The following is a 25,735-nucleotide window of genomic DNA, read 5'->3' as shown; positions in this document are numbered from 1 at the left end:
CTAAGTATAGCCCCGAGGGGCTTTCTCAGAATTTATCATTGTAACATTAGTTGTAATAATGAACATCAGTGTGATGCTGTCAAGCCTCTGTCAGCTCTCCCCTCTTGACATGTTTCATTATTTTTTCCTTTCCCTTATGCTTCTGACAGGTAACTTGAAATCTAGCTTTTCTTTGATTTTCATGTAATTAATTGAGGAAGTATGACCAAATGTACGAGGGAACGTCTGAAGATGCTACTGTTTGAGCTTTTTGACAAAGAAATGAGCTTTTTGAAGCCTAGAATTAGCATTAAAAATGTCAAATGAACTCACAGCAAACGATTTATTAGAAAACTCCACATGTGTTCAGAAAGGGAGAATTCCTGTTTGTTTCATTCAATATAGAATGCATTTAGATTTGAAAAAGCTGAAAATACAAAATATGTTTTTTGGTTCTAATCATACAGCATTAGCAGCAGCTAAACCTTTATGTTTAGACCACAAATCTGCATACTTTTAATTTGCCAAAATGTAAACAAATATACACCAAATAAAAACTTGGGTTCCAGCAGATCTCACTGAATTAGTGACAACTATACTTCCTGTTTACATTATCAAAAAGGAGCAGTAACTGTAATGAATGTAACTCCACCTGTTAAGTTATATTAGGGTAGAGGACTCTATGTAATTAGCCTATAGATATATCTGATGGAAAAGAACTCCATCTAAAATCTGAAACAAAAAACTGGACTAATGGATGATTGGGTGAATTTGAAATCTGGAAACTCTGGTGACCAGTGGTGGAAAGTAGCTGAGCACATTTACTCAAGTACTGTACAATTTTAATCTCCTTGTGTTTCACTTTTATTTTCCACTACTTTATACTTCCAATCCACTTACAGTTCAGGGGGAAATATTGTACTTTTTACTCCACAACATTATTTGATAACTTCATTTCTTGTTATTTTGCAGAATCAGATTAACAATGAATTATTAGCAAATAAATTATGATTATTATGATATAATTGTTTGACATTATTGGTCACAGTAAGATTTAATTCATCCCTAGGGGGATATTCAAAAGCTACTCAATAGTATTTAAAGTAATTAAAATGACCAAAGCGATATATACATTAAGGGATGTTTTCCCATGATTATCACCAGCAGTGGTTCCACCATGCACATGTGTGTTAGATGGAACCATTGCTGGTGATAATCATCAACAAAAAGAGGATTACTTCAGTTAGAATATGAGAGGGTTGTAATTAAAATAAACTGATGTGAGCAGAGTAGTTGCTCTCATAATTTCTTTCATTCTTAGCATTCATGTACACACACACACACACACACACTATATTTACAGCATGACTCATGCTTGAAGGTGGGCTAGTTTAATTTGACAGGATAAGAAGGGGAGAAAGGGGGCAGGATGAGAGCGTGAAATGAAGCGCACCGAGGAAAAGAAGCTCCTGAAGACACAGCACCATCACCACCACACAGCATACAGTACAGTAAGATCTGGGGCTCAGCTGTTCAATAACCTGAGTGTAAGTCTGGTTCTACATAATGTGTGGACCAGGTTTAAGGACTTTTAACCCCGACATGCTCGGCAGAAACATTTGACAGAAACAACTACAGAACTGGCAACATCATCACAGGCCCGGATATGCTCACAAACCCAGCTAGAGTCAGACATCTTGATAGCTTGAGCTGAGGAATGCAAACAACAACACTCTGATCTCCAAAGCTCCCAGGTATGTTGGCGGACAGATGGCAGTCAAACCCAAAAACAGAGACAGGTCAGGGACAGGGCAAGACAATTAGAGGGACCACATACACACAGCAGACAAAATCATAACAGTAGCGGGGGATAAAAAAGAGAGGCAGAGGAGGGGGGAGAGAAGATAGCACGGGCCACTGTACGGACTCGACGAGAGAAGAAACAGTCTCACAGACCTGATCAGCGAAAATCCTGGTTTTTGGCTCAATCACGGGTCCTCCCCTTAACTCATCCTCCACAGCCATGAGTCTTGGAAGCAGAAAGAGAGAGAGAGAGGGAGAGGGGGAGAGGGGGGTGACAGAAAGAGAGGGAGTATTATGAATTCAAGATGATACTTAACAAGAAGTTGAGCAGATGCATCTCCAACATCTGGCTCAACAGCTCACAGAGATGAGATGCTGGTTACCTGTGTCTCAAATCTGAATCCCAAATCTGATGGGCAGCTCAAATCTTTTAAGCCCATGCAAATGTTGAGCAGCACTAACCCAAACCATGCTCTATGAGGCACTGCCAATTTTCACTGGAGGAACCCTTTTTCTTCTCGCCCCAATGGGATTCATCAAAGCATCTTTTCCCCAATTTAAGGTGTTTTCAAAGCGCAATTACGGCCAACAGGACAATTACGCTCGGTTATCTGAAGTGAACGAGTTCAGTAACAGATCCCAATCATCCCCAGGGAATTGCCCATCTTATGTAACATGGACTGACCAAGGCACTGGTGGAAAATCCTTTGACTAATCATTTCAAAGACTCCGCTCGCAGATATGAGCGAGCTTACTGCTGCAGTTTTCATGAGCCAGCGGACAGTGCAGGTTTCCCAGCTCTCATGATTATCCAAGTGCCAGGGATTTACTCCAGATAGGGTCATTCAAGGATATTTCTCACACAGGGTTATCTTGCAGTTACACCGCCAACTGGCTAAGCTGTGAGTATTGTAGTGGTGGTGATAAATGCCAAATAGAAGTTAGTGTGAGTTTAAAAAAAAAAAAAAAAAAACATGATAGATTTTGTTGCATTGCTTTCTTGACTTTCCATCTGTTTTACAAGGTTTTCAGTTGACATTTTACCGCAGCAGAATAAACATCCTTGCAATTTGCTGACACAAAAATAAGTTTGCTGGAATATTATGCCTTTATAATCGCGCACAAAGGAGGAACTTTCCAACTTCACGTCAATTTGTCTTAGTAAAGTGACCAACGAGGTTGTCACTTGTGTGTTCATTAAGCCACTAAGCCAATCAAATAGTTGACAAGAACATTTTAATTGCCACCATGTTTCAAAGCAGAATAAATAAACCACCAATCAAGTCATACTGTGTCATTCAAGGCTATTTTTCAGCACATTCACATTTTATTCAGAACACAGAGAGGCACATGTTCAACAATAAAGAACGAAAATCCACAGGTGAAGTTTCAAACATAAGTGTTTGGATGTTTTATTCCATAAATAATGTACAGTGTTGAGAGTTATTTTACAAAAGAAGAGAATAGGAAAAGAAAAGAATCAATCATAAGCACAGACAGAAATATTAGCACTGTCCCAAAAAACAATGGAATGTAACATGGGTATACAGCATTAAGATTCTGACATGACTTCAAAAGGCAGACAATGATTCATGTGGGTGATATGTTACAAAAAAAAGTTAAGCTGTTTATATCCAGTTGTTCTTCAAGTAGTGTGCTTTTGAGGTCAAGTCGTACATGTAGTCAAAAACAATGTGTGTATCTACCAACATGAGGTCACAATGTCTGAATATTTTGCTACAGAGAAAAAAGGCAAGAGACAAAGGTGTCAAATAGGATGTAAAGTTAATGTAAAGTCAGAACAGAAAAGAAACAACAGACCTGGATCAAACAGCAGCTGCAAATACTTTCTGTTTTCTTTTTTTGCCAACGTCGGACACGTCATTGATTGGAAACTTACCTCTCAACATCTGATTGGTGTTGATGCAGGCGACCCCCACCCATCTGGTCAAAACAAACTAAGAATTATTTGCAACCATTTGACACAGGTCTGTATAAAGTGAATATAAACCCTTGGCTGTTGCTACAAGCCATTCACACACACATCAAGCCAAAACTCATCACCACTATGAATTCATTTGCAAGATTTAAACATAAGTTTTGCCGTAGTACAATCTACACAGCCTATCAATATATTCTTGCTACAAAAGAGAGGCAGATATACTGACACCAGAATATTATCTATATCTCTGGAGAGGGAAAAAGAAAATTATAATATGGTTGCCCTTTTAATAATAATATTTAAATCATACTGTAACTGCATAAGTTAAATGACAGGACTGTCTAACTTTCTTAAACAACTATTCTGATCACCATGTCACTGGACACCACCAATGACAGACTGCGGGTCAAGGTCATACCAAGCATTTACAGCAAAATCATACAGATATAAGAAAAAAATCTTTTGCGCTTTAATTAATAAATAATAATATCCATTGCAGTCTCATTTAAAATGCAGATAAATTCACAAACACCATACAGATAAGCCAAAAACAAGTAAAGAACTTAAGAACACACTTCAGAACATACCGATGTCAAAGAGTCACGTCATTGTTGTCATGTTGTCTCTGTGGTATTTTGCACATTACAGTATTCCAGGTCTTTATTTTCTCTGTTTAGATACTGTGGATGGCACCTGGTAAAGGATTTTGGCAGGAAGTTACTGTTTCTTTATGTACACAAAATGCATACAATATACCTCATCAGGATCCTGCATGTGCACTTACACAAACAGCACATGTGAACATATTGTATCTATTATTGCGCTTCTCCTGCTAGAAAGTAGCTATTGCAAGGTTAAAATAGTTATAATCTCACTCTCAATAGAATTCATATATATTTAATATATTATTATTGTTATGGCTCTTGCATCACATACTCTAATATGCTATGGATTATAGTTAAAAATAGATTATTACTATGACAGGTACAGTTAAGACCATAGATTTTTTTCCCCCGTCTGAAAAGTCGCTGCATCTCTCCAACGTAAATCTGTTGTTCAGTTCACAGCAAACAGCTCGGGGAAGATAAATAGTTTCATTCATATTTATAATTACCAAAATGAATTAAAATATTTTGACAAAAAAATAGGAGAGCCTGTAGCCAACTAATGGGATCTCTATGCAAAAGAAAAAATATAGATAAAAGTGCTACAGGTAAAGTGGACTCAGTGTTTTCAGTGGATTTAACCTAGCATGACCTAAAACTTAATATTTGGCTTTGGTTTAAATTAGATTGTTGAGAACAAAAAGTGTATCTGGTCTAATGACAGATATTGGATTTGCTCTGAGTTAAAGTAAAGTTTATGCACAGAACATTAAGGCTTCTCTGAAAGAAAATCTCTGAAACTTGAAACACAACGCTAAGTGTTTTAGTTCTGCAGATAAAGAGATTTTTTCAAGCCTACACAGGAGCCGTGAATTCAAGATCGCTCCTTTTTGCAGAACCTGAGCTTGCATTTGCATCCAAATAATGGATCTGAATGTGAAAATTTAAAATAAAAGTCAATCGATGATGACAAAAAAAACATAAGGCTATGGTTACACTTGCCATTTCACTAAGATTTTGGAGTCCAATCAATCCAATATGATGGCCTGAGACCACATCTCTTGGCATCCACACTCTCTGCTCTGCATCGTTCTTATATGTGCATTAAAAGTAAAATGTGTCCAGACGATGCACAAATCTTGCAATGCGTTTGATGACATGGTCTGGCTCAGTGAACTGTGAGTAAAACTGACTCGGAAGCATCCAGATCTGCTACTTAATTCACCTTTGTGTGGTCAAATGATAAAAGTCACACAAGTTACAAGTGTAAGCCTTGGAAATATCAGTTTCCCACAAAAGATGCCTTATGTGTGATGCAGATTTGCTGTATTTGCTTTAAGCTCATACTCCAGTGGAGTAAAAATCAAAGGTTAAGTGCTCTGATAAAGTTTCTCTATTAGGTGGCATATTTCTTCTATGCCTTTATGCTTCAATCTTCATCATTCACAGACTGATTGTGTCTGTGACTTTCTCTCCTCTTCATATTACACCATAGCATTGTATGAGTGTAAAAAAGGGAGAGCAGTATCGGTCCCCATGTTCACTATGTAGAAAGATACATCAGCAGTCCATTAGTGATCATGGTTTACCTTGATTTAAAATGGAAGAGCTATTATTAAACCATGGTTCTTCCGTAGTCCTGTGCCTGAAGGTCCAAGACAATGCTTTGTGTTGCTTTAAAAAGTGCAGACATGTTTCTGAAGTTATCAAATTTTCAATCCTCTTGTGCTTTTACAGTGCAATCTCGTGAGAGTCAACTGAAAATTAAGCTAAGTGGAATCAGCTCAAATGACCCCGAGATCCAGTTAAAAGCAAGAGCTGTGTTCATAAAAATGGCTGATGATAAGTGCAACAGCACAAGGACATGGGAAGGTGTTTAATGATGGTTTTATATACAAGGTTAGGACGATAAAGATGTTTTCCCATAAAAGACGAGCAGGACTGTCTCTGTCTTCATTCCATGTCTTCTTTCCTGGAGTGGATTAGAAGTGGCAATATTCTCTGTCACAGATATCCACCCTTCAGTTGAAGACCACAGACTAATACAAGATGTAAACAAGACAATATTGTACTCTTTTCTCTCACAGAGTCTTTTAACTGAACTCTTCCAACAATAAAGAAAAAAAAGCTAAATTTGGGCAGCACTGCTAATGTGCAGTCAAACTTAAAATCCTCAAGAAATCCTCACAACACAGCAAACATTTGGTTTTCGTTCCCGAATACAACTGAGATACAATCAATATTCCACTCTTTTCCCATCAACTACTTAATTTTGTGGTCGATCAATATAAACTAAAGACTGCACTCGAAAACTGCACCATTAAAATTTCACACAAGCACTCGATAAATTACGACTCAGCTGGAGTTCTCCACGGTCATTCGAATATGATGCTCTTGAATAACAAGTAAATCATGTTGTGAGGTTACGATAGCAGATTTGCTACAACAAGAGCTCAGAGGACAATCAAAGACTCCTTTGTCCAGCTTAACTCAGTTGAAAAGAACCGACCGCCAAGGGAACATGCCCTGCATGCTTATCAAAGAAGATATAGATCTCTGTCCTCTGTATTATAGTCTCTCATTTAATTTGTCACTCATTACATGTCTGCAACTTTGGCTTTCAATATACAGCTCCCTGCCATGCTCCCAGGGCTGTAGTACTTAATGAAAGTGAAACCAACCTCCTACCCTGCAATATTCTTTGCCAGATAACAACCTCTGGTAAATAGAGTCCTATTCCAATATGCAATATATGTATTTTTGGAAAGAACTGTTTCAACTCCATGTTTCAATCTTGTTAAATAGAATCCAATATGCTAAAGTTGTACTGCGTCAACCAAAGACCTCTGCTTCCACTTACTCCTCAGAAGTATGATAATTCATTTTAATGAATGCTAGCAATCTTAATCTGAGAGAAAATGTCACTTTTTCCACATATTTAGGAAGAAACCTCATATAGTCTATTCACCAAAGGCATCATATTAAAACAAAAATAAAGTCATGTGGCCCGCCCATGGCCCCCTTATAAAAGACCACATGTCTTAGCTGTCTTTTGCCCTCCATCCCAACAACAGCCTCCATTTACCTGCTAATTATTCCTTTAATTTGGGAGTCTTTCTCCAGTTGCTGTTGCCGTAGCCTCCGCTCGCTGTCCTCGAGTCGATTCTGGTACTGTAGGAGGATCTTATTGGTCTGCTGCTCCTGCGTGAGGAGCCTCCGCTCGTACTCCTCCAGCTTTTTGTGGGACATCATCAGGCGCTCCTTCAGGGAGTTGATCTCCTCCTCGTACTCCCGTACCTGAGGCAGAGATAAAGAGAAACAGGGTAAGTTTTTCTAAGCCTTGATTTCTCAGTGGGATTAGTGGCTACAGTGTCTGCTGGATTTGTTTTTATGAATATTCATACAAACTATAAAAGTAGGAGCAGTGAATATACCGAACATTGCAAAGGATTTATGAACATTTGGCTGATGGTTGTTGTTTCCCACACTATTTGAGACCTGTGGACTTCTGTGTTAAGACCAGATCTGAGTGCCATCTGCTGAGCAGTGACAGACATGACTCAACATTCCTGCATTTTACTAAACATTAATAAAAGGTTTTTTAAGGGCAGGGTTGTGAAACTGAAAAAATGATACATACCCTGTCCATGCGCGACTCATCCATGCTCTTTGAGTACTCCTTCAGTTTGAAATCTTCACGGTCAATCCGCGAACTTTCAATGTCAGCCGACAGATGAGGCATGTTGGAGACCCAGGCCACTGTTCGCTCATTGGCTGGGGTTGGGGGATTGAGGGTGGATGGAGACTGGGACCCCTAGGAAGAAAGGTCAGCACACTGAATATGAGAACATGAGTTCTTAAGTGTATGAAAGTCACTTTCAGAACAAGTGATTTTTGTGCAGGCTTTTATCCAAAGTGCCTCAGAGTTGCATGAGCTCATACATTCTGAGCGTGGCTGGCCCCTGGTGGGACTCAAGCCCTTAATCCTGACAGTGTTAGTGCCATGCTCTACTCAGTGAGCTACACACACACACTTTCACACAGTTAAAAGCCATATACAGTAACTGAAATCTTTGATGAGACATTGTTGAGAAATAGCCATGAGCACAGCTGCTGATAGAAAAAACCGGAGCACTGAAGAGAGGAATAAAGAGAGAAAAACAAATCTGTAGCGTGCAGATGTTACCTGTTTGCTCATGGTGGGTTTGAGAAGGTGCTGTTGCTGTTGCTGAGACTGTTGCTGTGGTGACTGTTGAGTGCTCTGACTGGTGGTTCCCTGTGGACTCTGGCTTTCCCTGACAGAGCTCTGCTGGTGGGGCAGGCCCGGGGCAGTGTTGTCTTTGACGGACAGCTGCCGGGGCCCGTGCTGCCTGCCGCCGTAGCCGGACTCTGGTGACTGGAGGAGATTCCCGCTCTGCGGTCGCGTTTTAGCCGGAGCAGTGGGAGCGGCAGCTGCACTGACAGACAGCTGATGGGAGGTCTGGGATTTGACGCGCTGGGTGGGAGGCGGGGCAACAGAACTCTGGCGCACAGGTTGGACTGTGGAGGGGGGCGTGGTGGCCAGGGAGGAGTGGGAGGTTCCTGTCTGGGAGGTCATGCCCATCATTTGTTGCTGCTGTTGGAGGTTATCCTTAAAAAGAAAACAAGAAGAGTATGTTACTATATTAATAAATGAAAACAATCTTTAGTTGAAGTCCTAACGTTTATGTCATCAGAAAATCTACACAGAGACATCAGAATACAGTGAACATGCATTTACCTGCACATGCATGGACATCTGCCTGCGTCCATAGTCAGCCCTGCTGTAGTCGTCGCTGTAGCTGTGTGAGTGGATGATGCTGGGTTGGCCCAGGTGACTGTCCCTGGTCCTGAGGGTGGACAGGTCCTCACTGCGAGAGAACCCCCCATGGGCGAACTGTGGGATGTAGGTCTGGTGAGAGGGCTCAGGCTCTGGAGCCAGGAGCAGGGGTGCTGGGGGTTGAGCCCGGCTGTGCTGGTGATGGAGCTGTTGCTGTTGGGGCCCATCAGCAGTCGCCAGATGAAAGAGGGGATTCTGGAAGGAAAGCGGGTAGCGCATGGCGGCGGCCTGCTGTTGCTGCTGCTGGGATAGCGAGTCGGTGGTGGTGCCCATCTGGCTCAGCTGGCTCAGCCGAAGGCCGCCGGACATGCTGGAGCCGCCAGAGCCAGCTGACAACCTCCCACCGGCCCGCAGCTGGCTGCTCAGGCCCGACCCCAGGCCGCCACCGCCTCCGCTGCTCAGCCCTCCGAAGCTGCCCATACCGGCGATGGAGGCCTGGGAGGAGTTGAGCATGTCCACCGACTGCAGGTTAGACACGCTGTTCATTCGGGAATCCTGGAGGTCCATCATAGATACGCTTTTATTGACACTGAGCACCTAGATAATAAGGGATATGAGAGGCTAGTGTGCCCCATGTTATTTTGTTATGTTAGGTGGCCACGGATGATATGGGTGAGGGTGGTGCGGGTGTTTTTACCGCGAGGCCTGGATATCGGAATGCCTCAAAGTATTTCCCAGGAAATACCGCTAGGATGAGTTGCGTGGTGAATCAGTGGAAAAAAAGCAGATGTCATGATATACTACAGCCTCGATCACACGATGGCAGATTCTATTAAGTATGACTAACATGCACGCCATACTAACCTCACTTTGGTAAAGATAGACCTAGTGGATGGGATGATGATTCCCCAAGTCAGTGTGATAAAACTCACCTTAGGATCTGGTTCGGTGATGTCCGAGCTGCTCGTGCAGTAGGCTGGGCTGGATCGGGCCAGGGGAGGGCGTGAAACATAAAACATGTCTTTGGAGGATGCTCGATGAGGGTGGTCTCGGTCCTGAAAACTCATCTGGGAGCGGGATGGCATGACCCCTCCGGTGGAGGTAGGGGAAGGCAAGCGAGTGATATCTATAGAGCTGTAGAACAGCAGTGAGTAAGGCGAATATTAACTGCAACAAACTGCAGATAGGTACCATGAGGTTATGTGGTCCTACACTACAAGGTAACATAAAATGGAAATACTCAAGTAAAGTACAAGAACCTCAAATGTTACTTTCCACCATTGCATAAAAGTTTCAGATTTTGACATCAAAGTTATTTGAAACAAAGGATGGTTGGTGATAAAATGACAGTAAAATCCCAAATGCTGCTTGGAGCTATTATAATTATTAGACAGATGTGGCCTACCTATTAAGGTCCCTCATCATGAGATTTTGAAACTCGGATGAGATGCCCCTGTTGAAGCTCGGCCGTGAAAGCAGCCTCTCTGTCTGTCTCTCCTGGACCCTGTCTGTCTGATGGCTGGGCTGCCTCTGTAGGTGTGGGTTACGCAAGGCCATACTGATGTCATTCAGGAGGCGAGGCAAAGGACCCAGTTTGATGATGGCATCCTGTGGTTGAAAGGGAAAAATGAAATTTGCTGCAGAAATTTTCTATTTATTTATTTTTGTTATCTAATGCAACGGTTTCATTAAAATGCCACCTCCGCTCACATGGTGCTTGTAAGTTAATGACAGCTCAAGTTTGATTAATGACTTGCAGCCTCATTTAGCAAAAAGTTTCAGATGAGGGGACACGGAGCCATTTTTGAGACTGAATTGTTGAAATTCATGTTTAGCTGATATATCCAGTCTGCATTTGATTTGACAGCAGGAGAATAAAGCCTGAGGTGACCAACTCAGGGGGTGGACACAATAACATGAACACCTGTACAATATAATACACTGCTATTCAATGCAACAGCTTTGAAAGAAGTATGACTTTAGTTGTCAGAAAGCCATCAGTATATAGTCAACTTCTTTAATTATAAAGTATAACCAATACTGCACAATGGTTGCAGTTTATAATGGCATATATTGTGTGTCATGTTTGGGTTTACCTTGCTGAGCTGAGCCATGACCTCCCATAGAAGACTGTGCAGTATAGACAGCTCCCTGCCCAGGTCGATGTATCCCTCAAAGCCGCCTGCATTGCTGACACTGTCCAGGTTGGAGATCTCGTACAGGAACTGCTGCATGGAGCCCCACTCCATCTCTAAGAACTCATTCATGAAACACATGTACTCCTCTTTGCTGCCAAACCTGCAGGCAGGAAGGAGAGCAAGGCCAGGAAGGAGAGGAAGCAGGTGGGGGGTGTGAAAGAGAAGGAAAAGTGACAGAGAAAAAGCCAAAAAACAACTGAGAAACACATTAAATGTCAACTGAAATCATTATCTATGATAACAGTTGAAAGGAGGCTCTGTTTCTCCCACAAAAATGTCCCTCATTCCAACTGCCAAGTGCCATGATTTTCACGAATATACCTGAATGCAAAAGTGGTTAATATTTTGTTTATATACAGATGACACGGTCATTTATTGTTGTGTCCATCCATATTGTTGTTGTACTTCAAGCTTGCGTCTATTTGACCTTTTTAAAAATGTATTATTGTGATCTAAATATAGTTTTGAATAGACATAAACAAAGCTTATGTTGTTTATGTATTTCAGAATGACTCCAGATATTATTATAAACATTCTGACTGCAGAGAAGGAAGACTGTCGGGGCTGGCTGATGTTTCTGCGTTTAAGCATATTTGATAATGTATATAGGGTGGTGTACTGGTTAGTGACTGGCTAGTGTTGGGGCTGTAAATAAAATGAAATAAAACTGACTTGGAGAAGTTAGCCAGGTTTTGCACTACTTTAGCGATGAGGGTGAGCGTGCGTGATGTCTGCTCATCGGGATACTCCTGGGTGAGGTTGAAGAGCGATGGGGACATGATGGCTGGACACAGGAAGCGTAGAAAGAGGGAACCACTGATGAGGCGGTCGGCGATGTCTTCCCGGCCCCTCTCAGCACAGCGCACTCTCCAGGAGGCAAAAACCTCCTTTAGCTCTCGAGGGAAAACACTGTAAAGGGGAATATGTTAGGATGAGACTCAAACTGGAGATTCAGACTTTTTCTACTTGCCAGTAGAAAAAAAAACAATCTGAAGCCTCATGTATCTTTAATATAGCAGAGAGGAATAAACACACTCAATACAAAGGTTTTTAAAAAATTTTGACTCACCAATGGGAGTTAACGATTTTGCAGAGTGCCAGTTCACAGCACATTCGGAGATTGGCTTGGTGGTCTGGGAGTACAGAGGGTGGTGTTCTCATGGGGTCCACTTCGCAATTTTCCTCTGACTCATACAAGGCCCTTATGAACTCCCCTACAAATGACATTTCATTAGTGACAGCAAAACAGCAGAAAGTATCACAAAGACCAGTTCAGTGCTGTTAATACAGGAAGGAACAACAACGATAACCAACAAAGCAAACCTTCTAGCCAGTGTAGTATGATTTATTTATCAGCTAAAACACTCACTGTTATATTTGTACTCATACAAATTTCTAAGTTGGTAGAAAGTCATTTTAGAAAGTAAAACAATCGTTAAAGTATTTATTTACTAAATCTTTTCACTTGTACAGTGAAATGAGAGTATCTTAATTCCTTTCCAGTTCTGGAAGTATCTGCAGACATTGTATTATGCAGGAAATAGTAGTCCCTATAATGTAACTGACAGGATTTTATATGTACCAAATACCAAAATATTGAGCCCTTTTCTTTCCTCTACCTTTGAGAGCTGCTTCTTATTTTCATATCCATTAGTCACTTGTGCTGAGCAAGGATAATCACATAATTCAAACTCCACATAGGAAAATAAAACAGACACGTCTGTCTCTGGGCAAGTTGGAAAATAATAAAATTCCCAAACAAACGAAACTATCTCTTCAAGCAAAAAACAATGAGGCAGGCAGAGGGAAAGTGGGTAACAGTATCTTATGGAGGATTTTTTTCCCTTTAATTATAAGTTTTCTCATTCCAAAACTTCCAAAAGTTCATCTCCTGACTTCGAAATTAATTTGAACTAATGTGAATATTGTGCAGCTGCTTTAGTTTATACAGCAATAAATCCACTGTTCTGGCTCACCTATAGCATCCTTGAGGTACTTATGTCCAATCAGTTTGAGGTACTCTTCTATGGCTTTGGTGGCCAGAGTGTTCTCTCTGAAGATAAGGTGTTCTCGGTCGATGAATCTGTCTACCTCACACATCGCCATGTCTGAAAGGAAATCCTGGGGAAAAGACAAACTCAATTACTGCTCTAGATTTTTGGATGACAAGGATAGGAAAAGCTTTGTTTTAGATCAGTTTGACATATTTGCACATACCAAAAAGTCAAATAGAGGAATCAGCGTCCTGTACCTTAGCTTTTCCCGTGCTCTGTAGTATATGCACCAGTGCACAGGCCACTTCCTCTTTGCTCTTGACACTCAGCACGGGCTCCAGCACAGCACACAGGGTGCGGTAGTTATTGGTGACATACTCTGCAAACTCCTTGTACAGCTCCATAGGCAGGATGTTCATGGTCTGGAAGCGGGATTTGAGGCGTAGGGATGCGTTGATGATCTTCCCCCCTCCGACACCAGCTCCCTTGGTGAGGACGCTGGGCTGGATGACCGGGTACCACTGCTCCACAAACTGACGTCCAGTGATGCTTGAGATGGGGATGCTTACAAGTCCTAAGTATGTGCTCTTTTCCTTGGAGGAAAAATACATAAGATATTTGTCGTGATAAGCATGAGTCAAAAAAAATTATTTTACAAAAATAATCTTAAAGTCTGAAATGTCTTAGAAAGTTCATTTAAAGCTTTAGCACTGAATTAATAATGAGTAGCAAGACTAATACTGGATCCCTGGAGTGCTGTTTGAAGCTGGAAATTAGTTGTTTTTAGTGCTACTCTTGTATTAAGATCATATTGGTGTCTCACTATTCACATTCTTGCTTCTAAAACATATAATTTTTAAAACTGACAAAACTTAAAGGGGCAAAAATAAGAATTTTACTGCCAAATAACACAAAATGGCCAAAGTAAAAATCTCCAGGAGGTTTATAGGGTTGTTGATCTCTGGCACAACTCAGTGATTGCTTCATCAATTATTACGATTGTTTCTTCCTTTTTTCCTGCACTTCATTTTGAACAGACTCACTTCAGTTTGACAACACTCCCATCTTTAAGGAGTATTTGAGTACTGAATCTTTAGCTGCTAAATGTTCACTAGCTAGTTCTAAGCTACGTCTGTCCACTGCAGAGGTGGTACAAGATGGATTTTTAGAGCTTAAGGAGAGCTTATAGCCACTTCTCTTTTAGGTATATTTGAGTGAATAATTTTATTCCCATAAAGTCATAGTACTTTAAGGAACAGGAAGCTAAAATAAGCAAAATATTACTACACTGCTTCTGTCTTTATGTATTTATAACAAAGTAGATACTCAGATCTTTTAGTCACCTTGCGTCTCTTCTTGTCCGTCTCCTTGTATAGATGAAGGCGTAGGTTGCGGACGGCTGGCAGGTTGTTGAATTCAAAGTGCTCGCCCCAGAAAACGGTGTCGGTGCGGGGCTTGCTGGTGGTACGTGCGTACAGCATGTCATCCAGACAAAGTTCGCAGTAGTAGCGTTTCTTGGCTGGAAGCTCGCGGGCCTCGATGATCCACAGTTTGAGCACATTGTCCACCCTCCGGCTGTTGTCCTGCGTGGAGATGAAGTCAGGTCAAATAAGGTCAAGTGCATTTAATAATAGAGTCATTAAAAAACTTTACAGAGAGAAGAGGATGCAATGCAGGGGAAAACATGACAAACAGCAAAGGAAAAAGATCCGGAAGCAGAGATGGTGTTTGTGAATAAAGGGCAACAGCAGGTCAGCCTGCAGGAGAACAGAGTAAATGACAGGAAAGAAATGGCTGGTGACATGGTGGTTGATCTACTGTGGATTTTAGGCTGTGCTTGATAAATTGCTGTCAGTTCTGGACTTGAACACAGAAAGAGAAGACAGCATGACAGAGACACATAAAAGAAAGATAAGAAAACATGAAGGATAAGAGTAGGAGAGTGGTCTAACTGGGTGAAAAAAATAATCCACTTAGATGTACAGACAAATGACACAATGCACATGTGCTACAAAGACGGGGGACAAACAATGGTGGTAATGTTTCTGTAGACAGCTACACTTCCTAATCATGATCACAAAGCCCAAGCTATATTTGACATCCCCCATGGGAGGAGAGAGTGCCGTGCTGATTGCAGAGTGATGTTTCAGCGAATGGGGGCTGAGTCATTTCAACTGGGCTCAAATGCCATTGTTGTTAGCCCCCTGTTTGCTTCAGACTATTTAAGTCCTAATTTAGACAGCTCAATACGAGCGAGATCCGCAGTTCTTAAGATCTCCATTTGTATGCTCTTTGATAACCAGCGCCAAACACACAAGACATAATTAATTCCAAACCTCTGAGTTTGAATGTGCTGGGCATCTGGTGGCTCAGTTTGCTAGTGCACATACAGTGCAGCAGCATCAGCATGGGCTCGAGTGCTCTGCCTTGACATCATGTTACATCTTCCCTAGTCTCTGTCTTATCTCAATTTCACTATCAAAAAACTAATAAAACACTAAAGCAGGGTAGAGTGGCTGCTCTGCTTTTGAAAAAACAAACAATCAAAGCTCAAAGAGGGATTTAAAAGGCTCACAAGGACTCCTTGTCTTGGCAGTAAGTCCTATCTCTGTCAACGCATCTGGTCTGATATGCATAGTGTGAGTTGTTTTGGGGAGGGGGAGGGTGGTTTGGAGAGATCCCCCACACGGAGTCCTTGGAGCACCATGACTCAGCCAGGACCCCCGCAGCCCGAGCATCTGGACGAGGCATTCAGCTCGGGTGATGTTTCATCTCAGTCTGGCTTAATAAGTCTTTAGTCCCTGGTTGCCATCAAAGCTGCATGTCTTGCATGCCTGTTCATTTTTTTAATAACAGAGAGGGGAGATGATTTCAGAGAACTATGAAATCTAGGTGAAAATTAGGATATTGGTTTTACTCTGAGCTGATATAAAGGGCTGAGATTTTTTTTAAAGCCGTGAGGATGGAAATAAAATCACAGCTTAAAGCTGCACTGGGAAAGATTTCATGTGAAAATATGTCTTATCTTGTTAAAGGACACAGTGAAGCTGCAAAAGAGAGAGAATCTCATCTGTGCTCTAATTAACTATAATCTCGTGTTGAATACGCACACACATGAACATTAGGCTTCATGCAAGCACATTTTCATGTCCTGCCTCCTGTGAGGTTTGTTCAGTCACATAACTGGACAAACTTGTGATAAATTGCGTGTTTCAGCTTGATGAGAGGCACCTTTTCCTGAGAAGATGCACACTTGTGCGATTTGATCATAAATATAATCAATGCACCTCTAACTCCCACAATAGGACCTGAAACAATTAGAAAATATTAAATGTAATGCTGTTAAAGAAGACAGGGTTTGGCATAAAGTTAGATGCTAAAAAAACTTTTCTAAAAAATTCCACGTCTAAAATGAGATGTGGTCAAATGGATATGACAGTCACCGAGATATTAGATGAGAGAATATTGTAGCCTACAGTAGGTGTACGGTGCAGTGAACAATGATCCTGGACAGCGACCTGAATAAAGACCCAGAGGCAGATGTCACACTGAGAGGAAGTTACTGTGCCAAAATATGGCAGTAAAAATCTAGAAAACCTCTCAGTAAATTGGTAAGACATAATGATGATAATTTACTTAGATATATATTTTATTTTTGCTAGGCATATTTAAATTTAGAAATCTGTACATGACTTGTATGACCACTTGTGAATTTTATGGTGTGTAGCTCTTGCATGAGTCTGAGAGAGGACCTGGACTCACATTGTTAGATCTTTTACATCTTCTCCCTGCAGTATCCCTTAGTGTCATGTATCTCAGACGTGCTGGGCTGGTAAACACGAACCTGCTGTGTGCAATTTACTGACATCACATTACCTGATTTGTGGATATCAAAGTTTTTCAAAACAGCAATTTGGATCCTGCTCCCTGCAACATTACCTCGTGTAGCTTTAATATTTGCTTGGAGAAGCGAACTAAATTGTTCAACACAGACACACACAGACACGAGGATGGAGTTCACACAGAGAAATGAAGCGGTGCGCTCTTATTGAAAACAGACAACAACGGGAGACGGGGAGGAGAGAGAGAGACACACAGACAGAGGGATCATCCTTTTTTTCTTCCTCTACCGCATCCCTTTCTCTCCCCTCACCTTGTTGGGCTTGACAGCTCTCTGCAGGTTCTCGATCCATTTGTCTCTCTCTGCAGCTGAGCGACACGCAAAGCACTTGGTTCCCGATGCCGTAGTCACCTGAGGTTATAGCCAATGGTAAATTCAACAACCACAGCCATTAGTAACTATGGAGACTGCAACTAAGGCGCCAAAACAATGTCTTGCATTCACTCTCAACCTCATGTCATGTTCCACTAATGGAAATGTGATGGAAAAGCTGACACACTCCTGCAGCAAATCATGTAGGGACTAGGGCTCATTTTCAGTGTCCTTGTTTCTTCCTTCTTTTAAAATGTAAGAAAAAATAATATTTTCATTTCACATCACTGTCACTTGTCAGGATGGAACAACAGTTTTGTTGCTATTTACTGCTCTGTACACTTCTTCACCATGAGTGTGAGTGTGGTGTTGTTTGTCCACACTGTGCAGCTCAGTTCTCACCTCAAAGCAGTACTCTTGTCCCAGGATGCTGGAGTGGACAGGTTTGATGATGGCGTCCTCGTCCAGGGTGAGGTCCAGCGCCTCGGCAGCGCTGCTGGGAGACAGCAAGGACTCATGGGAGTGGGACTCTTTGAAGCTCTGCATCAAACGGGTCCTGGGAGGAGTGACAGTTGTGGTTAGATGTGGAGAAAGAGAGGCGCTCTTTTATTTAAGATGTCATTATGCTTCAGTTCTGTGCACAAGAATATAAAAGAAGTGTTTTTTTGTCCAAATATGGTGATTCCATGTTGGTTCCCAGCTGCATTTATGGAAGCTGATTTAGCAAAACAAGGGATCTTTTCATGTTTATCCTTGTGTGCTGACAACCAGCCATATACAATGTGTTGAACTACAACATCAACACATCTTCAGTAAATGTTATGAATATCTAGTTCTGGGAAAAATATATTTAAGTGGTAAGACAGTATGTGTTTTTCAGGAAATTACACAAAATACTGGAACAAGAATGAATCATCCACTATTCATATTGTAGTACACAACAAGAGGCAGTATTAATCAGTAAAAAATCTGATTTCAATTGAAAAATGCAATATAAAAATAAATATTTCTTTTAAGACAAACCGTAAGATGTTGCCTTCATTGATTTTAAAACATTTTAGCTGTTTTTGCTTTTGACAGCAAGTAATTAATAATTAGTCAAAGATATTGACCGTGTATCTTTAAGAGGCAAATAGAGAGAAGGAAGAAAAACACTTCAGCCACTGAAAAATTAAGAAAACCTTCTGAACTGTCCAGAACAAATTATTTAACAGACAGTTGTGGGATGAACAGACAGATCAAGCCTCTGTAGCCACAAGGTTCATTAGTTGAATTTGAGAGAAAATCCAGTAGATTGAGTGGACAGCAAAGTGACTCTGATGCTGTGCACTTATTCTGAAAAGCTCATTATAACCTTGCTTGAAATGTAAATGATTGCTTGTATCATGTCTGCAATTATACAACATCAAAAGGATTTTTTTTTTCACAATGCGTTACAGATTTGTCTATTTTTGCCAGTTTGGAAACAAAAATTTGAGAGGACTGGTGGCAAAATGTAGCACGTCTCAAGCAGATATCTTAGCAGATATATCAACCTCCACATTTTAAACTCTACACACAATATTTTAAAATAATCTTAATAATGTCATTAATCTTGGCACACACATGCAAAAGACTCTAACAAGTGAACAGGGTTTCCATTAAAGCCCATCCATCATGTTCACCTACACACGTACTCCCACAGACACATGCATGCACGAAGTACGTAAAATTACAGACCAGCTGAGCAGAGAGTCACTGAGACAGACGTATGATGACACAGTTAGTCTAACCAGAGAGCGAGGAGGGATGGTCAGGTGTGATGAAGCCCCCCAGGGAAGAAAAGGGGGGACAGAAAGGAGGAAAAGGAGGAAAGATGCTATAGAAAAAAAAATACTGCTTATCCTCTGTGCTGCGCCCGACTCTCAGCTTCTCCCCTACGCTCGCACTGCTTTTGTCTATGTTCAATCATAACGTTCATCAACAGAGTGCTGATTACATGTAGGGGACCGGGGGGGGGGGGCGACATAGAGAGAGAGGGAGAGATAAAAATAGACCCAAAGGAATGAGTCAGATTGAGGGTAACACAGAGAAGAAGAGAGAGAGAGTGGAGGAGGTCATGAGAGGATGTGAGAGAGGGAAAGACTGATAAAGAAAGAGGTGAGGAGCGGAGGATCGAGGGAGAAGACCTCTCAGAGGAAATCACATTGATTATGTAAACAGTGCATCCTTTGGAGAGGCAGAGAGTGAGAGCACGGATTAGAGGGAGGAAGGAAGGAAGGATGTGAATAGGTCGGAGTGGATGAGGGGATTGAGAAGAGAGTGCTGGAGGTAAAAGAAGGTCTATGCAAGGTCTCAGTGGAGATATGAAAAAGCAACACACACACACATTGTACAAATTATATTTAACGTGTCACGACTGATGAACCTCACATCTGAGAAAACGACCTCAGCTGCAGAGATGACAGACAAGAAACAAGAACTGATTTAGCAGATACAAAACTTCCAAACAAATGTGGTGATATTGAGAACATGTTTTGTGCTTCATGGCAGTGAACAGGTCTGACAACAAACACTACCCAAAGAAATGGTACTAGATTAAACAACTGTCTGAGACGAGCTGAAATGATAGGTCAATTAATGGATCAGACAATCAACAGAAAAAATTAATTAGGCAACAATTTTTGAAGCAATTTCATAGAGCAAAAATGTCAAACATTTGCTGCTTTCAGCTTTTAAAAGATGAGAACTGTCTGCTTCTCTCTGTTTTAAATCATTTTAAATGGAATATCTTTGATTTTTGGGCTGTTGGACAAAGTGAGGGATCTGAAGAAGTCACTTTGGGCTTTTTAGAACTTTTTTGGACTTTTTTCTCCAGTTTTTTGACATTGATGATAAATGATTGATCATTACTAAAGACACCACCTCTGGCTGTGGGAAATTGTGACAGACCTTTCTCATTATTTTGTGGCATTTTTTAGACTAAACAATTAATCAGTTAAAAAAGCACTGAACAGGTTATCCTTTGTAGGACAAACAACCCTCTAAAACTGCATTTAGGTCATTCCAGGACAAAAAACACCTTGGGCTTTGAGAAACTGTGACAGGCTTTTTTCACTATTTTGTGACATTTTCAGGGCTTACTAATTAATTGATTAATTTAAAAAGTAATTAAATTATTCATCAATGATGAAAATATAAAGAATGTTGCACTTTGCGGAACAGAAATTGCATTAAGATCATCACAGGACACTGAAACAGGCTAGGATATACTAGCTGTATGACAGAGTGGCCTACAATATTGTCTGGAATGGGAAGCGTTAAAAGTATTTATTGAAAAACAATGTGTAAAAATATATATCATTACAGGTTTTAGAGCCTGTTTGGGAGCTCAGAGGCATGTTTTATGGCTGCATGAATTTCAATCCAAGCTGAAAAAGGGCATGTGCTCTCAACAAACCCTCCCTGGATAACTGAAGATAAAAAAAGAGAATAATAATGAACAAAGCTGCAGATGTTCACCGACATCCCTGACAGAAAATATCCAGAGAAAACCAGGAGCTGTGAGAATGGATATGAGCCACGAGGGCCTTGGCAAACAACCTCAACTTCACAAGACTCTTGACTTTTTTGTCCGTTCTGCGTCTCCTCAGACCAACCGGGGATAATAGACATCCTCAACCTTCCCAAATGAATAAATCATGTGGAAACGCTCCTTGGCAGACATCTGGCTCAGAAAAAAGGTTTCAGCCTTCCTCTGAGTGCACTTTTGCCCTGTGTTTAGATTATCAACATGACCTTGTTCACATTTGAAGTCTGAGTTAGTCTTGACTGCAACTCTACAGTAAGAGATTCTAAATAAACTGAAAGGACAATTTACAGCTGAAACTACTGGCCAATGAATCGACTGACAGATAATTAATCAGCAGCTATTTTGGCATTTTAATTTTCAGACAAATATTCTGAATACATTCTTTTGTTCTAGTTTCTTAATTGAGATGATTTGCTGCTTTTCTTCATCTTATGGGATAATTCTGGTATTTTTTAACCCTAATTTCCCCATGTTTTTGCATGTAAATGATTGACTGGACAGCTGCTACAATGTAATCCAATAGGCATTTGTCCACGTCAAAGTACGTTCACTAAAGTGCTTTTGCCACTGACAGGCTCAGATTGTTAATATGAGTGTCTGACAACATTATGGACAGGATTCCTACAGAGATAGAGCTTTTAATTAAAGAGTAAGATCCTTTTTGTTTAACCAGAGACATGACTATACATCACTACCAGACTCCACTGACAAAAACAGTAATTTTACAGAACAGAACACACAAGCTGCTGGAACACCACTGCCTTGATCAGTCAGTTTGTTTGTGTTATTGTGTGACTGTGACTGTGTTAGGAGAAGTATTCAGATATTTTACATAAGCAGAAGTACCACACAGTAACACAGAAAGTAAATGATCGAGGCAGTGGTATTCCAGCAACTTCCCTTAAAAATTTGCTGCATACTTCTTGTTATGCTGTGCCTGAAGAATGCCAGTGCTGCTACAACTATGTACATGATACAGAGGAGGTATAATTAAGCAAATCTCCCACTGACTCATTATGGTCTGTACAGCCGCCATATGGCTGTCTGCTGGTTGCCATGGAGAGAGCGGGGATGTTTTTTCATCGCCCAGCAGAGAAACTGCGATGGCGATGAGTATTTTAATTGTAAGTGACACTGCAGTGGGACATGAATGTGTAAAATAAACAACAATTTATAATAGAGATAGATAGATAGATAGATAGATAGATAGATAGATAGATAGATAGATAGAGAGATAGAGAGGTAGAGAGATAGAGACAGACAGATGAAGACAGAATTTTAATGAATTTTACCTCTATATGCACTGTGCAAAAGCATAATACATATTTTTACATACAGATGTCCAAATGTCTGACAGAGAACAGCACGGGCCATAACCTCAGACCAACTGGAAACCATCCAGGTCAAAACTGAAATCCACAGACCTCAACTTTTATCGAGAGTTTCACATCAGCCCTTCCTCCTCCTGCCCACATACAGAGCGAGAGACAGACAGAGCTAGACACATATAGACATGGAGAGAGAGAGAGAGAGAGAGAGAGAGAGAGAGATAGATAGATAGATAGATAGATAGATAGGACCTTGGCCATGATATAACAGTCAACTGTAAAATGCTTGTACCAATAAACACACTCCTGGTGCTAACTCAATAATACAATAACAAATTTCTGTGCAGCCGTCCCCTCATCTAATAAAACTTGCATTTTTGGTAACTGATACTGATTCTATCTTTCTAATGACCACTAACTGTGTTACACTCCATCCCAACATACTGTTTCAATCAGAAAGATGCTTTAGATTGTATAAGTAGAAGGGAAAGTGAATTGTTTGAGATGTCATAACATTTACACAAACAGACTGGGAGGAACAGGCAAAAACAGATTTCATACATAAATGCAGCTACACAAACACAGCCAGACAGAGCAGATTAATCCACATATGAATGCTCGGAATCACTCACACACAGTCAGTCACTGACCTGTCTTGGTCGGCACTGCGGAAGCGGGGGAGGATCATGTGGCGGAAACTGCTGGTTCGGTCCAGTTTGGGCTGACTCTTAGCCCTCTTGATCGAGCCCTTCAACCTTCTACTGAGGAAACTCTGGAGCGGGTGGAGGAGGAGAGCAGCAACAAGGGCAAACAGATGGAAAAGTAGAAGGAGGACGTGCATGACGCGGAGTTACAGAGACGGACAAGTGGTCGGCATGAGTCAGAAAAGATGAATGGTGACGAGAGGACAGAAGAGTCAGGTGTGGTTTGAAGGGAAAGATTGAGTATGATTAGAAAATAAACACAGGTGAGTCCCATGAATGTTTGTGTCAGGTGCATTTGAGTACCACCAAAAATCAGATGAAGACACACACAAATGAAATACATGATGCGTGATGGGGGAGAGCACAAGGTAAATTTATTATCAACAAGAAATCATGACACCCACACATGTCCACTTGCCAACAGGGGACTGCAGTGTCCTAACAGATCCTGTGGTGGGCAGTGGTGTGCCACACAGTCCAAAGACAAGAGCAGCAGTACAAGTCTCACACAGCGGTACAGTTTGTCCTACACAAGCTTCCTTACATGGACAAAAATCACACAATCTAAGACACTGGACCAGGAAACTGTTCACTGACAAGGGAGAACATGACACACAGTCCATCCCAATACCCACACTTGTGCTCCAGCTCAGATGATTTGTTGGAATAAATAAGTAGGATCAACCATACACTATTACAGCTACAGTCACATGAAAAAAATGCAGGTCAAGTGTCCTGTGTGTACATTTTACAGACCTGGGACACAGTCATCTATTACCTTTCTGTGCATGAACGTGCAAGTGTGGGTACTGAGACAGACCTTTGGTTTGCAGGACCATCACACCTACCTCAACTGTGATTACTACAGCGCTCTGCAAACCGACTTATTCAAAGGGGGACCGGGTGAAAAAAGACATTTGTGTTAAGACGAGTAAGAAATGGTGGGATATTTTCACTTGTTCCACTTCTTTAAAGAAATATATTTTACTTTGTGCTAAAATCTTGGAATAAAGTGAACTAAATATATGTGATGATTCTGTAAATGAAATGATAGTTGATTAATAGATTAGTCATTCTACAGAGAAAATAATCAGCAACTATTCATTACAGTCATTTGACCTGCTGGTCATGCAAAAAAGTAAAGGGAAACTGTGCCTTGCATTTTTCACAGTTATTGACATTTTATAGACCAATCGATTAATCAAATAATCAACTATATAATCTGCTGATTAATTACTAATGGAAATAACTGTTAGTTGCCCTAGAAATTTCCCACCTAAGCATTTTAAAACTTAAAACAGTGGCGCTGTTACATTTGAAAAGCATGAATGTAATATTTCAAATCTGTTTTCACACTAAACTTTACAATGTTAGCTGTGAAAGTAACTTTAAATGTCTCGAAACATGCATGAAATATCACTTTATGTTTCTCCTTTCTTATCTACCACTCTGCCCTCAAGAGGCTTTACCCATTCAGCTTTCATTTGCATCCTGAAGACTCACAGTAATATCGTTTATGTACCTATAGCATAACAGCATTATTCAGTGGGAGAATGACTGGAGGGAAATGACACCTCGTCATCTGGCATGAGTCAAATGGCTTTGAAGCCTGTCTTGAGGATATGACTAAAGACTTGGCTCCATCTGCTGGTTCCAAGCTAATAGCCTGCATGACTAAATCTGATTTGATTAGCCGCTCCGTCTGACACTTTAAGTCTCAAAAAGTAAAAGTATTCAATACAAGGAGAGAGTGAGAGAGAGAGGGAAAAAAGCCTGAATCACAATAAAGCACAGGGAAGTGAGGTAACGGTGATAAAGGGAGGGGAACATCAACTTCATCTCCAGTGGCTACGTTTGCATGCACAGAATCACTCTGCTGCTGCTTGGCTTTGGGTTCATTTCAGGTTAAAGGAGATTACTGCTGTCATTTAGTGTTTCGTCTCATTTGCTGCTGTCCACATTTAGTAGCTGTATATAATTAGATATTAATTTTTAAAACACTAATTGTCAAACTTGGCTTAAAATGAACAGCTGTCTGGGCTAATAAAGAAGCTCAAAATAAGCAGTGGTGTAGGGGTGTGGTGCTAGGTGGGTGTACTGTGGCTTCTCCTGGGCAGCACTGATCAACACTGTGGTGGAATGTAATAAAATACATTTACTCAGGTACTTGTAGAGTACTTTGCTTAAGTATTTCAGACTACTTCATACTTTTACTCCACTATAATTTAGAGGAACACATTGTACCTTTAACCTGTTACCTTTATGTTTTTCACCAAAAATGACTTGAATCATTTGCTGGTTTCAGCTTCTTAAATGCGAAGATTTGATGCTTTTCTTTTGTCAAACATTAAAGTAAACTGAATATCTTTGACTTTTTGTCTGTTGCTTGGACAAAACAAGACATTTGAAGACATCATCTTAGACTGTGTGAAAGTAAACTGGATCTTTTCTGTATTTCCTGGCATTTATAGACAAAACCATTAACTGATAATACAGCCTATAAATACAGCTTATAAGTGTAACACTCTCAAGGACCATTTTCCTGCATTACAGATTCGGTTATTTTTGATCATTTAAGTGCATTTGGCTAATAATATTCT

General features: G+C 40.8%; 1 protein-coding gene across 8 annotated transcripts in view; it reads right to left on the bottom strand.

The window, feature by feature from the left end:
* Positions 1-25,735, bottom strand: part of syngap1b (synaptic Ras GTPase activating protein 1b) — a 129,701-nt gene that overhangs the window by 16,102 nt on the left and 87,864 nt on the right. For 4 of the 8 annotated variants that reach the window (XM_051076016.1, XM_018699947.2, XM_051076018.1 and 1 more), the window contains 16 exons: positions 23,082-23,203; positions 17,935-18,088; positions 17,473-17,571; positions 14,663-14,902; positions 13,577-13,912; positions 13,302-13,446; positions 12,395-12,539; positions 11,998-12,234; positions 11,224-11,425; positions 10,533-10,735; positions 10,060-10,261; positions 9,089-9,682; positions 8,516-8,959; positions 7,970-8,143; positions 7,415-7,626; positions 1,936-2,008 (listed from right to left, as the gene is read on the bottom strand). In XM_051076016.1, the coding sequence (XP_050931973.1) occupies positions 1,936-2,008; positions 7,415-7,626; positions 7,970-8,143; positions 8,516-8,959; positions 9,089-9,682; positions 10,060-10,261; positions 10,533-10,735; positions 11,224-11,425; positions 11,998-12,234; positions 12,395-12,539; positions 13,302-13,446; positions 13,577-13,912; positions 14,663-14,902; positions 17,473-17,571; positions 17,935-18,088; positions 23,082-23,203 (3,582 nt within the window). Of the gene's footprint in view, positions 1-1,935; positions 2,009-3,164; positions 6,302-7,414; positions 7,627-7,969; positions 8,144-8,515; positions 8,960-9,088; positions 9,683-10,059; positions 10,262-10,532; positions 10,736-11,223; positions 11,426-11,997; positions 12,235-12,394; positions 12,540-13,301; positions 13,447-13,576; positions 13,913-14,662; positions 14,903-17,472; positions 17,572-17,934; positions 18,089-19,251; positions 19,259-23,081; positions 23,204-25,735 lie in introns of those variants that run through there. The other 4 variants (XM_051076017.1, XM_051076020.1, XM_051076022.1 and 1 more) reach the window with 4 other exon arrangements.

The sequence above is a fragment of the Lates calcarifer genome, linkage group LG15, assembly GCF_001640805.2.
Source record: "Lates calcarifer isolate ASB-BC8 linkage group LG15, TLL_Latcal_v3, whole genome shotgun sequence".
NCBI lineage: Eukaryota > Metazoa > Chordata > Actinopteri > Centropomidae > Lates > Lates calcarifer.
Note: the sequence above shows the minus strand (reverse complement) of the source record. Positions and strands in the feature narration are given on the sequence as shown.